Below are 14,210 nucleotides of genomic sequence, written 5' to 3'. Positions count from 1 at the left end.
TTTTTGTCATCATTATCATCATCATCATCAATAATGGATTACGAATTAATGTCAAGTCTATGTTAGTCAAGTCTCTCTTTCCTTTTATTTTTGTTGCAAAGCTATAGTCTAATTAGACTCATATTTTCTTTGAATTAAAATAAATGGAATGAATTGGCTGGTATCATATTGTGATTAAATGAGCCATTTAATTCCATTCGAGCGAGATAAAGTAGAAAAAAAAACTGAAAAAAAAGATGAAAACAACCAACGGGAAAAAAACGCGTGAACGATCATCATCATCATCATCATCACCATATCAAAATAGTGATGGTAATGAATCTTCTTGATCAAGTAAAACAAAAAAAAGAATCTTTCAATTGTAGCCATTCATATTAAGAAGGAAAAAAGATCAGAGACAACGGCGAATCATATGAAAATGTTTATTATATAGAGAGAGACACACAAATATGTTAATTTATCATTAATTTGTTTTTTATTATTAATTAAATATTGCCATTTTGGATTGAAATTGGCTAGAAATAAGTGTGTGTATGTCAGTAACGATGACTTACACACACTAAATGACTTATATTTGAAAGGCTGCCTTTTTACCAAAAAAAAAAACTTTATGGATGCGCCAAACTACCAGAACAAAACATTGAACATAAAACAGGGTTTCAGGGTATACACAGAGACAATTTTTTGTTGTTGTTGTTGTTGTTTATTTTGTTCCACTAGCTAGCCAATCAGAATTCATAATGGGTGGGAACTACAAAGGTGGTACATTACTTAGTTTTGTATAGTGTTTGCGTGTGAATGTATTCAATTGTATCAATTAAATAACGGGCGGTGATATTATATAGCGATAGCAATGAATTTCAAGCATTAGTCAAATAAAAAAAAAAATTTCCAGAATTTCGTTTACACTATATATTAAGTATATTCTTCAAGTGTATATGAAACTTGAATCTCGGTATTTTTTTTTGTTTTGGTTGTAGTTACACACACACACACAACGAATAAGATAAAATAATGGCTACAAACTACTTGCATCATTCTATTTGAATTTTTTTTCTCCAATTTATTCATCGATTCCAACATTGTTGTTTTTTTTCTGTTGGATGAATGAATGGAACAATTACAGGAATTTGTGGCCAAATCATTTACTACATCGACTAGTGATCACCATCAAGATCGACAATCATTTTTACCGAAAAAAGATAAGATTATTATTGAATCATTGTCAAATTCGTCTTCATCATCATCGTTTGTGATTAAAAATCTAATCAAGATGTCATCATCATCATCATCATTACCATCCGGTTCAACACCATGGTCATCTATTTATTCATTACCATTTTTTTCGGCTGCTGCTGCTGCGGCTGCTGTCCATCATCCTCATAATAATAATCATCATCATCATTCAAATTTGGATCCATTGAATTTACATACAAAATTCAATTTCGATTCGATGGTTGAAAGATTTCATGAACTTCAACAACAATTAATTCATCAAAGATCGCCACCACCACCGGCAACAACGACAGCATTACCATTTCATCATTTTATTGATTCTGAAGTGTTTCCAACAACAAGAAATACAATGGATAAACTATGTACACCAATGATACCAAGTGATTCATCAGTTTTTGTTATTAAAAATGTTAAAGAAATTATCGATGATGATGATCATCATCATCAATTTGGTAAGCATCATTTTGTTTTGGTCAAAAAAAAAAAAATTTCTTTTACAATAAAAAAAAATGTAACAGTTAGTTAATGAATTAATGAATGATGATGAAGATGAAGGGAAGAAAAAAAGTTTTTCAATAAAAAAAAATTCCTAGTTCCGGAGTTAACAATAAACAAACAAAAACGACGAAGCCAATATTGTTGTAGATCAACAATAACAACAACATTGAATCGAAAAGTTTGGTCCAAAAAGAAAAAAAACGAAAGACTAATACAATGTAAACATTTGTGGCGTAATTCTCTTGTGGAATCGATTCATTCACATACAAATACACAACATATTGAACATGACAAACAATAATGAATTATCATTCGGTTACAGGGGGAAAAAAAGAGTTGCACATGTCAAATTAATTAAATTAGATTCGTAACAAATAAAGCAAAAAAAAAAAAACACACACACACACACACACAAATAATCATTGTGAATTTGATAATAAACAATGACATCATCATCATAACCAATAATATTGATGATTTATCAGAATGGAAAAACAATCTGATTTTATTGAAAAAAAAATATTTCTTTGTTTTTATTTTTGTAGTGAAAAATGGATCACCAGATCCAAAACAACAATCAGATGATCAAAATGATAGTAATGATACGATTAATGTACAACATGATGTTAAACGTGAATCACCATCATCAACAATCAATGAAACAATCAATGTTCCTGATCAAATGATGATAATGGATATGAAAAATTCAAATTCACGATCGATTCATTCACATCATACATTAGATTTGATTGGTAATCATCATCATGAAAATAATTTCAAAGAGAATGATCGTGTACAATCACCGGCATCATTATCATTACGTTTAGCAGCGGCGGCGGCGGCAGCAGCAGCAGCTGCTGCCGCTTCCCAACACCAACACCAACACCATCATCATCATCCGCATCATTCATTGTTAAATGGAACAACATCATCGTCGGTCAATCATCAACACAATAACGGTAGTAATAAAATAAAACAACGAAGATCGCGTACAAATTTTACATTAGAACAATTGAATGAATTGGAACGATTATTTGATGAAACACATTATCCGGATGCATTTATGCGTGAAGAATTATCACAACGATTAGGTCTTTCGGAAGCACGTGTACAGGTATGTGTTGTGAAAAGAAATTTTTTTTTCTTAATTAAAAACTTTTTTTTTGAAAACGAAAAATTTGAAACCAAAAGACACAGCTATTTTGGATCAAAATGACTAGATGAAAATTAGATTTGACAATGGTTTGTTTTCCACATTTTTTTGCCGTTCGTAATACATGGTGACATTGTTGTTGTTTTTGTTTTCGAATGCTGACCACTATCCACTATTTGTTGATTTTTTTTCAATTATAAATAAACGAAAAAAAAATAAAACTGTCAATCATGAAAATTGAACTAAACAGCCGAAAGAAAGAAGACAGAAAAAAAAACCAAATCAACTTATGTTGTCGAAAAGAAAATAAACGAAAACAAAAACAAAAAATGTCCCATAAAACATTATTGCTAATATCAGTTGACAATCTGATCTATAATTTAATAAAACAATTTAGTAGATTGACCAATAGTGATTTTTTTTCCAACCAAATAAATGAATATGCAGACACACACACATACACAGACAGTCTGGAATCAGAATCCATTTGGTTGAAGAATTATTATATTACTTAAAAAGCCACCACATCACATTCACTTTATTGGTCATTTCAATCCAATTTCAATTATTGTTAAAATGTGTTGACAATCTTCAATTGTTTTGTTATCGTTGATGTTTTCATCTCGAAATAGGGAAAAAAAATAAATAAATTGAAACAAATCACTTTTTTTTAGCTACAAGCATGTGTGTAATATAAATTGTCAAATTGAATTATAAACACAATTTTATCCAAAAGTTGCATTGTCATCAATGATGATGATCATCATAATGAATATTAATCTATCCCATTTATTTGTATGACCATTGTCCATGAATGAATGGAAAAACTTTTCATTATCTATTTTATTTTTAATTACATTTATCAATCACATTGGTTATCAGTTGAAAAATTTTAAATTTTTTTTTTGTTTTGTTTTGTTTTGTTCATTTCAAAACTATAGAAATTCAATTTGAGAGACAAAAAAAGAAAATTTGACATAATTATAATTAAATTAATTATGACAGAAATTATTGTCTTTGATTACCATTTGTGTGTATCCATTTTGAGAGAGAGAGAGAGAGAGAGAGTGGCAATGAGACAGTCAATTGTTTTATGATTTTTTTTTGCTTCCATTGATTATAATGGATGATGGTTTGGCGGACAAAACAAAACAAAACAAAACAAATAAATAAACATCCCAGAATACAATGAAGAATAGAGTATAGTGTTATTAATCTTTTGGCTGTCCTCGTTCTTCCTGATTCATTCATTGGTTTTTTTTTCATAATGAAATCAACAACAACAAAAAAAACGAGGAAAATACATTGTGTGTGTGTTAATGAATTAATTCAATGATGATGATGATGATGATAATCAAATTGATGAACCCCAACATGGAAATGAATCGATAGTTATTCTGTGTGTGTGGCTAAATGAATGAAGAGAAAATGAAAATTTTTGAAATGACAAAACAAAACACGCAACAACCACTTAAGAGGATTGCTTTCTAATGACTTGTTTTTTTTTTGTTTTTTTGTTTTGTTTTCAATATATCGTGATGGGTTCATGTAATCCATACATACACAGTCTGTAATTCAACTGAATATATAATTCATTTATTCATTCATTTTCATTTCCTATTCATTGCCTTAAATGATATAATCCATCTTTTTCCTGTCTCTCTATCTATCTCTTGCTTTCTTGGATGTCAATAAAAAAAAATTTTTTTTTTCGTCCCCTTCCACCATCATTTATACTCTGGTGAATTCTTGTTGGTATAAATAAATGATCTTGATTTGAATTGTATTTCATTACTGCTTTCATTATTTTATCTATAGCGCGCGCGCGACAACAACAACAACAACAAAAAATCGACCACATCATCGTCATCATTCATTCAAATTCATTTGACTACAATATAGAGAATATATTGTTGACAAACCGTAATCGAGAGAGAGAGAGAGAAAAAAATAAAACGATAGAAAATGGGGCCGAAAAAAAAATCAGTCAATTGAATAAATGGCTTTCAAAGATTCAAGGGGACAATTTTCACAGAAATGATATGCGATATTTGCGCGCGTACACACTACACTATCATCGTTTTTTGGTGTGTTTTAATTCAATTATTATATATATAATCACATAGTAAACTAACTGATCGATTTTTAAAATCGATTTGCTACTCCCCTATTTTCACAACAATAATGGTTCATCATTTCCATTTTCTACAACAACAACAACAACAACACAATTTTTTCGTTCCATATTGAAACAATTTTCATTTCACACTCATTCACTTGCAGTCACTCTATCGCTTTTTTTTTATTTTTGTCACAATCTAATTATATATGATGAACAAAAAAAAAAATTTTCCATATCATCATGAATAGAATAAATCCATTGAGATTCTAGATATTGAAAACGAAATAATATTATCATTATTATCAATCAAGATCATCATCATTGATCAACAAACATTGATCCTAAGGGACCGATTCACCAACAAAAAAAAATATTGTGATTCATTTTGATAATAATTTTTTTTTCTTTGTTTTGTTTCCCATTTTTTTTCTTGCTCACTTGTATTATCAAAAGGTTTGGTTCCAAAATCGTCGTGCTAAATGCCGTAAACATGAAAGTCAAATACATAAAAGTAAGTGATTCGATGATGATGATAATGCATGCAACTTGATTGTTATTATTATCATTATTATATCATTGAAATATATATTATGATTATTACATTCGATCAATCATTTAATTAATCGAATGATTTAATTCAATCAAATCTTTGAATCAATGTGTTTTCTGTGTTGTGTGTGTGTGTGTGGGGTGGGGGGCCATTTTCCTTTATTATTTCTGTCTTCTTTCTTATATAGGTACCATAATGATGAGTCCACATAGTATTACTGGTTCAATTGCGGAACAATCACGTGCCACTATTAATAACTACCTCATGAATAATAATGCTGCTACGACTACTAATGCTAACGCTAATACTGCTACCGGTTTAAATATTCGTTATGGATTGTCGAAACCACCAACATTACAATTACAATCACAATCACAATCATCGTCATCATCATTATCACCGCCAATTATTAATACATCCACTGCAACAATGATTGAATTTGATCGAAATTATCGATCAAATCATAACCATCTTCATCATCATCATCATAATCAACATATAGGATTATCATCATCATCACCATTATCTATACTGCAATCACAGACAAGTGCAATACAAACTTCAACAATAACGCCTACATCCAATACTATTTCTTCGATTGGCGGTAATGTCCATACGATTGGTAGCCAACCACCATTACCAACATCATTCAATGTAGCACATTATATGCCTTATCTAAGTCATCCTATTAATTTTCTACAACATTATGCGGCATTAGCAGCTGCAGCATCATCATCAACATCATCAGCATCGTCATCATTACCATTCGCTAGTAATTCCTTATTTAATAATGGCAACTCTTCCTCTTCCGTATCATCAGCATCATCAAACATACATTTATTTGGATCATCATCATCATCATCTGGATTTGGTCTTTCATCTCGTGTGCCTATGACAATGATACCAGCAACATCACCACTACTAATGACAACAAAAACGGCAATAAAAACGAACGTTGATGAACAATCGGAATCGGAAATATTTACAAGAATAAATCAGACAGAAAAAGAACATTTTTTTCCAAAACAATCAACTAGTCCAATAGACAATGATCGAATGACAATTGATCTTGATCAAGATTCAAAGGCTTGATTTGTTTTTATTTTTTATTTTTATTTGATCTCTCAATTTTATTCAAAATTCTTGAATGTACACAACATAAATTGATAAATTTTTATTCAAACATGCACACACACACACACACACTCAGACAATTCTTAAATGGAATTTTTTTTTTGTTTTGAAATTGACCGGCTACAAATCAACAAAAAGAATCTAATATGTTATTATGTATACAAACTTGACGAAAAAAAAGATACATTCATTCATTCATTTTGAATTTCTTGGATAAAAATAATATTATGGAAAAAAAGAAAAAAATATAAGTTACAAGAAAATCTGTTCATTTTGTGTGTGTGTGTGTGTATCTGAACAAGACTAGATTATTATGAAAATGGTGATAATGATGATAAAAAGAAACCAACAAATATGAAATAATTGATTGATCTTTATTGATCTTTTTTGATTTTTTGCGATGTTAAACGATAGATGATTGAATCACGGCCTGGATCAATATTCCACATTGAAACGGATATAATAAATACGGCCAATATAAACAATAATGATGCAAAACCGATTGTAATGAATGATGTATGAAAATCAACATCATATTCATGAGCTAAATTCACTTTATATTTTTCCTTTTCACCATCCTTACCCTTGTGTGGAGAGAGAGAGAAGAGAAAAAAATTCAATTCAATATTAAAATGACATCATTTATGCATTTAGATATGATCATTCAGAATTCATGATGGATGGATAAAATCGTTTTCAGTCTGATAGATCAAATCGAATGGAAATTGTCCCCATGGAACGATTCGTCATTAGTGACGAATACGTATACGTTTGACATATAAATTCAAATAATGAAAAAAAACTACTTTAACTTACCGCTTGACGAATGGCTCGTTCCAAAATGGATTGATTTTCATCATAAATAGATACGATCAATGTATTAGGTCCAAATAAATATTTTACATGATTAATTATCTGGCAAAGATTTGATTGAAATAATTACAAGATTACATTAGACAAAAGGCAGTCAAAAATTACCTTTGAAAATCTGTCCACAACATCGGCACCATTATTACTGGAAAACATTTCGAACCATAGAAAAACTGGTTGATCTTCGTTACGCGATTCCATCTTGATTAAAATCATATTTTTTTTGTAATGAAACATATACATTAAAAACTTTATAATTTTTACCTTGCTCAAATGTTTTTCCAATGAATTCAATTGTGATTCCAAGTCAGTTTTTTCGTCAAAATTTGACAATCGAATAAAATCTGATTGCACCTCATTCTTGGTTTTTGTCATCAATTTTTTGGTTTTATGATATTGTTCATTTAAATCGGAATCCTGTACAAAAATGTTTAATGAGAATCTAAAATCTATCGAAAAATTTAAAACTTACAATATTCATTGAGAATGTATGGGCAGCAATCGGTTGTAGTGAAACTGGAATATGAAATACAACAACGCTTTTCGGAACATTTTTGGCAATATTTTTATAGCCATAAAATCCGTTCCAATTTGGTTTCTAATTTTTGAACAAATTATAATTTTTAATGAAAATAATACCTCATATATATAATTACCTTGGTCGTATAGCCAAGACATTGGCTCAAGAATGAAGAAAAATCTGTGCTTGAAAGCGCATCGGTGGTATTTTGAAATATGATTGAATCAGGTGAATAAAGAATTTCAATATTTGATGATGATGAAATTGTTATGAATGAAAATATCACTGTTGAAAGAAAATAATTATTAGAAATATAAATTGTAATTTTAATGCGAAAAAATTACCTAATAAAACGTATCGATACATAATTCTTTTATTTATTAGAAACAATTTCGAAAAAGAAAATAAAAAGAATGAAAACTTCAACAAGAAAAGCAGAAAACAGAATCATAAAATTGTCAATACAGGCTAGCTGGGCGTTTGGATGAAAACACGTACTCTCAATGACTATTCATAAATGGCGTATCGAATCGAAATAAAATTATTTCTCCAGAAAAATCAAGAAATTTTAAGAATTTGTCAACCTGTGATCCTATTAACTAAGTATATTAATTAGTTAATATAAGGTAGGTTCAACATTTATATATCAAATATTATTATGATCAAATGAAAGTTGTCATTGGTAAACAAGTAACAATATTAAAGGTCTGCAAAAAAATGCATAATCCGAGACAACCCAAAAAAAAATTCTGTAGCTGCTCATTGTAATAACAAGAAGAATAAGGTTGTGGTAAGTGGTTTCATATTTAGATTAAATAAAAAGATCTTGATTAATCAATCAGATCTAAAAACAAAGGCATAAGTGTGTATTTGTGTATGTTTTTTTTTTTTGGTTAACTTTATGGTTTTTGAATCGACAATAATCGGTGAATTAAGCTGGATTTGTTAATATATCACCCTCCGCTGAATGTGCCGTCTCAATTTGTTCGCTTGGTTCCGGTGTTTCGATTGTTGGTGGTGGTTCTGTGCGTGTACGAACATACATAATCGATGCAACAACAAATACGATGAATGAAGCCAAAAGAAATATACAACCACTGACCAATAATATAATGCCAAATTTATGGGCAAATGATATTTTTTCATGATCATATTCATCTTGATTCTTTTTTTGTTCAACATAGGTGATAAACATAACACCTGACAATACAACGATCATGCCCAAGAATAATGTGGCAAGACAATAATTACATAACGTTACAATATAACGGTATCGTGGATCTTGTGTCAATAATTGTTGACGAAATAACGGCATCTTTGTTTGATTGTTGTTTCACTGTTTATTGATGATTAATTTTAAGATTGAATTATTTCATTTTTTATCAATAAAATCAAATTTCATACCTGGATTGTTTATTTCAATAATAATCGAGAAAATATGTGTGTGTATGTGTGTGTGTATTATTGATGATAATAATAATAACAAACAAACACACGCGGATGTAGCAGTATACGTTTCGGACAAAGTGATGTTGATGTTTAATGGTAAATTTATACATGATATATTTGAGATGAGGCAGAGGTTCAAACAAACGAAAAGCGTGTGTGTGTGTGTTGTATGTGTGATTCAGCCTAAAAACTTACAAGTTGTATTAAATTGAATAGAAATAAAAATCAAAACATAAAAAACGAAATTCATCATCATCATCATCAGTTAGTTTTATTATCAAACAATTCTGGTTGAGTGAAAAATGTTTGATATGTTCGACAAGAAACGATTTTTGTCAAACACACACACACACACACACCATTCATATATAATAATCTACCTGCTGTATTGTACACATACAGGTGTATGCGATTTATGATGATTATTATTATTGTTCCAATATTATTACCGCTACTAATGTTTTAAACTTCGCACAAATCTAACATTTTTTAAAAAAATGAAAACAGGACATGTATGGATTTGAAGAAAAAAAATTCAAAATAGTAGTTAAACTGATGAATTGACTGAATATTTTTAAAGAATCTTCTACAGTCTATAAAAAAAATAAAATCATCGAAACTTTCATTCGAAATTCCTTATGAACAGACAGCTCAAGACATAAATGAATTCAGGCATGGTTAAGGATTAAGTTCAAGCATAATAATAATGATTATAAACAAACATGATGTCTATGATGGTTTGGTTGGTTTGTTGTTAGTATATAAAATTAGAACATTGGAATTATAAGGAATCGGGCATTTTTTTAGATTTATGATATTCAGCCAATTCAATAATGAATGCATCTGGTTGCCATTGAAATGTATGTGAAAAAAAATCCAATGTCGATGTCATTGCCAGGAATGAGCTACTAACATCATCATGTTCGTTTGTGTGTGTGTGTTTTTTTTTTGAGCATCTGTTATGATGGTTAAACGATAGAATCATCTACAATGAAATAATAATAATAATCATCATTCTGATTCCGACAAATTAATTTCATCATCATAATCATCATCATGAGGATTTTATTATTATTTCGATGTCGTAGTTTGTTGTTGTATTCAATGATCAAGTTTCATTCATTCGACAAAATTTCATGTGAAACATTCATTTGAAAAAAAATCTTTGATTTTAACGAATTAAAATGGTCAAAACATTGATTGTCGATACGACGGCTGCACATTTGAATAAAATTAAACGAAGACAACGGCAGAAATTTTTCTACAAGATTGCATGTAATTTTTTTTTGTTCAATTAATGATTATATTTATTTTTAAAATTGATTCATTTTTTCATTCTGTTTGTAATTCCATGGTTACATTATCATCTCTCAGGTCTAATCTACGTAATTATTGTCATCATATTGATGATGTTTCTCATTACACGTGCATTTAAATATAAATTTGATGAAAAATATACCAAATGTCATCAATCATATTGGATCGATACGGTTATATCAATTTTAACAATGGTTATTATTGTAATTGCATCCGGTATTATGATGGCATCATCGAATTATGTTTTTGCAAAACCACCACCACCACCACCAATTGAACGTTTATCATCAGTGAATGCAACGGAAGATTTTATCCGTCGTAATAGTTCAGTTGATCAGAATCGTATGAATTCCGATGTGAAGATAACAAAAAATCCATCTGTTGGTTCAGATTGTTGGCTAACAGCCGTTCGTAATGATGCATATGAAAATCAAAGACGAAAATCATCTTCGTTTAATCCAAATCTTTTACATGTTTGATATTGATATATTTAATTTGTTTTTTCTATTCAATTCAATTTCATTTTTATTTTTATTTCTATTATAATTGTATATTATCATTTGGATAACGAGAACATTTTGATAAGAGTAAAAATAATAATAAACAAAATAGCAATAACAAGAGTGATTGATATTTTATTATGGCGATAACAACATTCAAACATCAGCAACAACAACAACAACAACAACAAAAAAATTCACGACGACATTCAAATCACCCCCAAAATGGAATTATGTTTGGCAATATGACAATTACAATTGGCTTGCATGATGTTGATGATAATTACAGTATTTGATGTGAGTTGATTAAAAAAAATGGAAGAAGAAAATGAAGAAGAAAAAAACAGAAACACTCAATTCAACACGCAATGATCAGTTGAATGAATGTATTTACGATGGATGCTACAACAACGACCACCACCAATCTCAATAATGTTGACAATGAGCAACGAAAATTTAATGAAAATAATCATCATCGCAATATATTCGTTGTATTCAACGTGTTTGGTATGATTCTTGAATTTTTTTCGGGTTTATTATGATTGAATTGTCTTTTTTCTGTCTTCCATATTGATATAGTGATCATATTTTTTCTATTGATCATATTGTTGATCATTTCATATATATTATTATTCCATAAAATTGCCAATGATTCTGATCAATTGAATAATTATATTGATTTTTATCTAAAAAATTGGCCCAATATTATCATACAATTATTAACATTGATGGCATTATCATCTGCTTGTTTATTGGCTACATTTGCTATTTATCTATTACGTGATCAATTTAAATGTCAATCACCATTGAACTTTAATTCTTGTTATGAAGAACAAACAACGACAATAATTTTGGATGATCAGAACAATTCTGGTAATACAATAACCAAAAGAAGTGATGATAAACAAATTAATGAAATGGATACAGTTGCCGTCACCATTGATAAACAGATTATAATACATTGAATGAATTTATATTACATTTCATTTATAAACTTTTCCATTTTTTTCGTATTTTTTTTTGGATTTTGAATTTTTCTAATAGTTTAAAAAATTTCTTCTTGACAATTATTTTAATGATAATAAAACTAATAATAATAATATTATCCATAGGTCAATACTTTGATCAATGATGATGGTCCATGATGATGATGATGCTGATGATGATTGGATGATTGTTGATATCGATGGCTTAATGACAATGGATTTATCATTCTTTGTGATCGAAGATAATTCTGTCTTCGTTTTCTAGTATAGCCATGAATTAGACATATCAACACACAGAATATCATTATCACACCAATTATAATGATCAATATTCGTATGAATGAAATTGATGATAATTTAATCGGATTATTTGATAATGGCCATGATATTGATGATGATGATGATGACGAATGGAAGGTGGAAGAGGATCTATTTGTCGTATTCATCATTACGATAATCATCATCAACAATAAATATAACAATAATGAACTGATTGATATGGCCAAAAGAATTATGAATATCAATAAGGCTATTTATTGACACACAAAGAAAGAGAGATAAATACAAACAAACAGATATGAATAGAATGGATAACAATAATAATTGTCATTAAGATTTGATTAGATTACTCACGTTCTAGGCAGTTTCGTATTTTAAGAATCAACATGATCATCAACCAAAATACAATGGATCGGAGTTTTTTTCTTAGAATCAAATTAAATGATTGTCATTGAATCAAAAAAAAAAAAGAAAAAATTACGATGTTAACCAAAATAGAAAACATTTGGCCAAAATTCATTTCATTTTTTTTGCTAACTCACACATAAATATAGCAACCATCAAAACATTTCGTACAATAACCTCGAATCGAGCATGTCCCTTATTATTAAATGAATACGATATGATGCTTCGATTATATAGAGAACCGAATATTTCGATAATGAAAATAGAATAAATGGATGCAACCTAGATGGCCCATTTTTTTCAGTACAATATTTTTGTTTATACATTTCCGTTGTTGTTGTTGTTGTCGTTGTTATTATCATTTTCACTATTTTATTATTCCAGTGTGTGTGTGTGTGTCTGTGTGAATTGTTTATTCAATTTTTTTTTATGAATATTATTGTATCACCATAATTGTTTTTGGTAAATGTTAAATAAATGAAATAATATGAAAATGACAATAAAATTTATTGTCTATGAAGGACATACAGAAAAAAAATGAAATTATTCAAAAAAAAAATGTTTACTATTCATTCAAAGAATTCAACAATAGATATGGTTTGCATTGACAATTATCAAATCAGATATTCAAGCAACAACAACAACAACAACAACAAAAAAGAAAGAAATGTCAAGAATACATTACATATGACTAATTATTAGATTTGAATTTGCTCTTTACTACAAAGTTTATTTTCCATAAATTTTGGTTGTTTTATCGGGCGTTTTTTTTTCGTCGTATCGGTATCATGGTTACCTTAATTGTGGTAATCTATACGCATATACCACACACACACACACACACACACACACACCATAAATGGGTAAACATTTTTCATTTTTCCATAATAGATATCGTTATTATATATGTTACTTTTGTCCATCTTTGTTCATTGATCATTAGAGCGTAGTTTTTGTGTGTGTGTGTGTGCGATCCGTTTCATCATAATGAATCCATTCATTCATAATACCATATACATTCTTTCTGTATATACAGAAAAAAAATATTCTGTTTAGTTTAGTATTATGTATATATGTGAGATACTGATATAATAATGGTCAAACTATACACACCTTTGTCTACAAATAGTTTTCATTCATGACCAGAATTCCATTGTTCTACTCATTTTTTTTCTTATTTTTTGTGTTAGC

At 29.0% G+C, this 14,210-nt stretch overlaps 5 protein-coding genes across 5 annotated transcripts; 3 read left to right on the top strand and 2 right to left on the bottom strand.

The window, feature by feature from the left end:
- The first annotated feature begins 988 nt into the window (after positions 1–988).
- On the top strand, positions 989–6,651 carry LOC124498335 (uncharacterized). Its single transcript, XM_075729803.1, has 4 exons — positions 989–1,688; positions 2,280–2,848; positions 5,463–5,520; positions 5,747–6,651. Exons 1-4 carry the CDS (start codon positions 1,112–1,114, stop codon positions 6,649–6,651), a joined length of 2,109 nt encoding a protein of 702 aa, XP_075585918.1. The 5' UTR covers positions 989–1,111.
- On the bottom strand, positions 6,652–8,596 carry ATP6AP2 (ATPase H(+)-transporting accessory protein 2). The gene is made up of 7 exons (XM_047062008.2): positions 8,428–8,596; positions 8,220–8,368; positions 8,036–8,161; positions 7,828–7,980; positions 7,672–7,764; positions 7,510–7,608; positions 6,652–7,277 (listed from the first exon to the last, which is right to left on the bottom strand). The coding sequence occupies exons 1-7, from the start codon at positions 8,447–8,449 to the stop codon at positions 7,068–7,070; spliced, it is 852 nt and encodes a 283-aa protein (XP_046917964.1). The 5' UTR covers positions 8,450–8,596; the 3' UTR covers positions 6,652–7,067.
- A 118-nt stretch (positions 8,597–8,714) lies between these two features.
- LOC142597432 (uncharacterized) lies at positions 8,715–10,277 on the bottom strand. Its single transcript, XM_075729805.1, has 2 exons — positions 9,488–10,277; positions 8,715–9,419 (listed from the first exon to the last, which is right to left on the bottom strand). The coding sequence occupies exon 2, from the start codon at positions 9,396–9,398 to the stop codon at positions 9,015–9,017; it is 384 nt and encodes a 127-aa protein (XP_075585920.1). The 5' UTR covers positions 9,399–9,419; positions 9,488–10,277; the 3' UTR covers positions 8,715–9,014.
- Positions 10,278–10,442: 165 nt separating this feature from the next.
- LOC124498274 (uncharacterized) lies at positions 10,443–11,464 on the top strand. Its single transcript, XM_047062009.2, has 2 exons — positions 10,443–10,807; positions 10,907–11,464. Exons 1-2 carry the CDS (start codon positions 10,717–10,719, stop codon positions 11,326–11,328), a joined length of 513 nt encoding a protein of 170 aa, XP_046917965.2. The 5' UTR covers positions 10,443–10,716; the 3' UTR covers positions 11,329–11,464.
- A 22-nt stretch (positions 11,465–11,486) lies between these two features.
- Positions 11,487–12,451, top strand: LOC142597431 (uncharacterized). The gene is made up of 2 exons (XM_075729804.1): positions 11,487–11,856; positions 11,929–12,451. Exons 1-2 carry the CDS (start codon positions 11,730–11,732, stop codon positions 12,312–12,314), a joined length of 513 nt encoding a protein of 170 aa, XP_075585919.1. The 5' UTR covers positions 11,487–11,729; the 3' UTR covers positions 12,315–12,451.
- The last annotated feature ends 1,759 nt before the right edge of the window (positions 12,452–14,210 follow it).

This window comes from Dermatophagoides farinae, chromosome 3 (assembly GCF_024713945.1).
Source record: "Dermatophagoides farinae isolate YC_2012a chromosome 3, ASM2471394v1, whole genome shotgun sequence".
NCBI lineage: Eukaryota > Metazoa > Arthropoda > Arachnida > Sarcoptiformes > Pyroglyphidae > Dermatophagoides > Dermatophagoides farinae.
This window is presented reverse-complemented; position numbering and strand designations above follow the sequence as displayed.

What these genes read in the sequence shown, in the direction of transcription:
- LOC124498335 (XM_075729803.1), top strand. Translation starts at nt 1,112, where the DNA reads ATGGAACAATTACAGGAATTTGTGGCCAAATCATTTACTACATCGACT. An exon ending in TTTCGGAAGCACGTGTACAG is followed by an intron (nt 2,849 to 5,462) that starts GTATGTGTTGTG and finishes TATTATCAAAAG; the next exon opens with GTTTGGTTCCAAAATCGTCG. An exon ending in TGAAAGTCAAATACATAAAA is followed by an intron (nt 5,521 to 5,746) that starts GTAAGTGATTCG and finishes TTTCTTATATAG; the next exon opens with GTACCATAATGATGAGTCCA.
- ATP6AP2 (XM_047062008.2), bottom strand. Translation starts at nt 8,449, where the DNA reads ATGTATCGATACGTTTTATTAG. An exon ending in GTATCGATACGTTTTATTAG is followed by an intron (nt 8,369 to 8,427) that starts GTAATTTTTTCG and finishes TTCTTTCAACAG; the next exon opens with TGATATTTTCATTCATAACA. An exon ending in TTGTGGACAGATTTTCAAAG is followed by an intron (nt 7,609 to 7,671) that starts GTAATTTTTGAC and finishes AATCTTTGCCAG; the next exon opens with ATAATTAATCATGTAAAATA.
- LOC142597432 (XM_075729805.1), bottom strand. Translation starts at nt 9,398, where the DNA reads ATGCCGTTATTTCGTCAACAATTATTGACACAAGATCCACGATACCGT.
- LOC124498274 (XM_047062009.2), top strand. Translation starts at nt 10,717, where the DNA reads ATGGTCAAAACATTGATTGTCGATACGACGGCTGCACATTTGAATAAA. An exon ending in ATTTTTCTACAAGATTGCAT is followed by an intron (nt 10,808 to 10,906) that starts GTAATTTTTTTT and finishes ATCATCTCTCAG; the next exon opens with GTCTAATCTACGTAATTATT.
- LOC142597431 (XM_075729804.1), top strand. Translation starts at nt 11,730, where the DNA reads ATGAATGTATTTACGATGGATGCTACAACAACGACCACCACCAATCTC. An exon ending in CGTTGTATTCAACGTGTTTG is followed by an intron (nt 11,857 to 11,928) that starts GTATGATTCTTG and finishes ATATTGATATAG; the next exon opens with TGATCATATTTTTTCTATTG.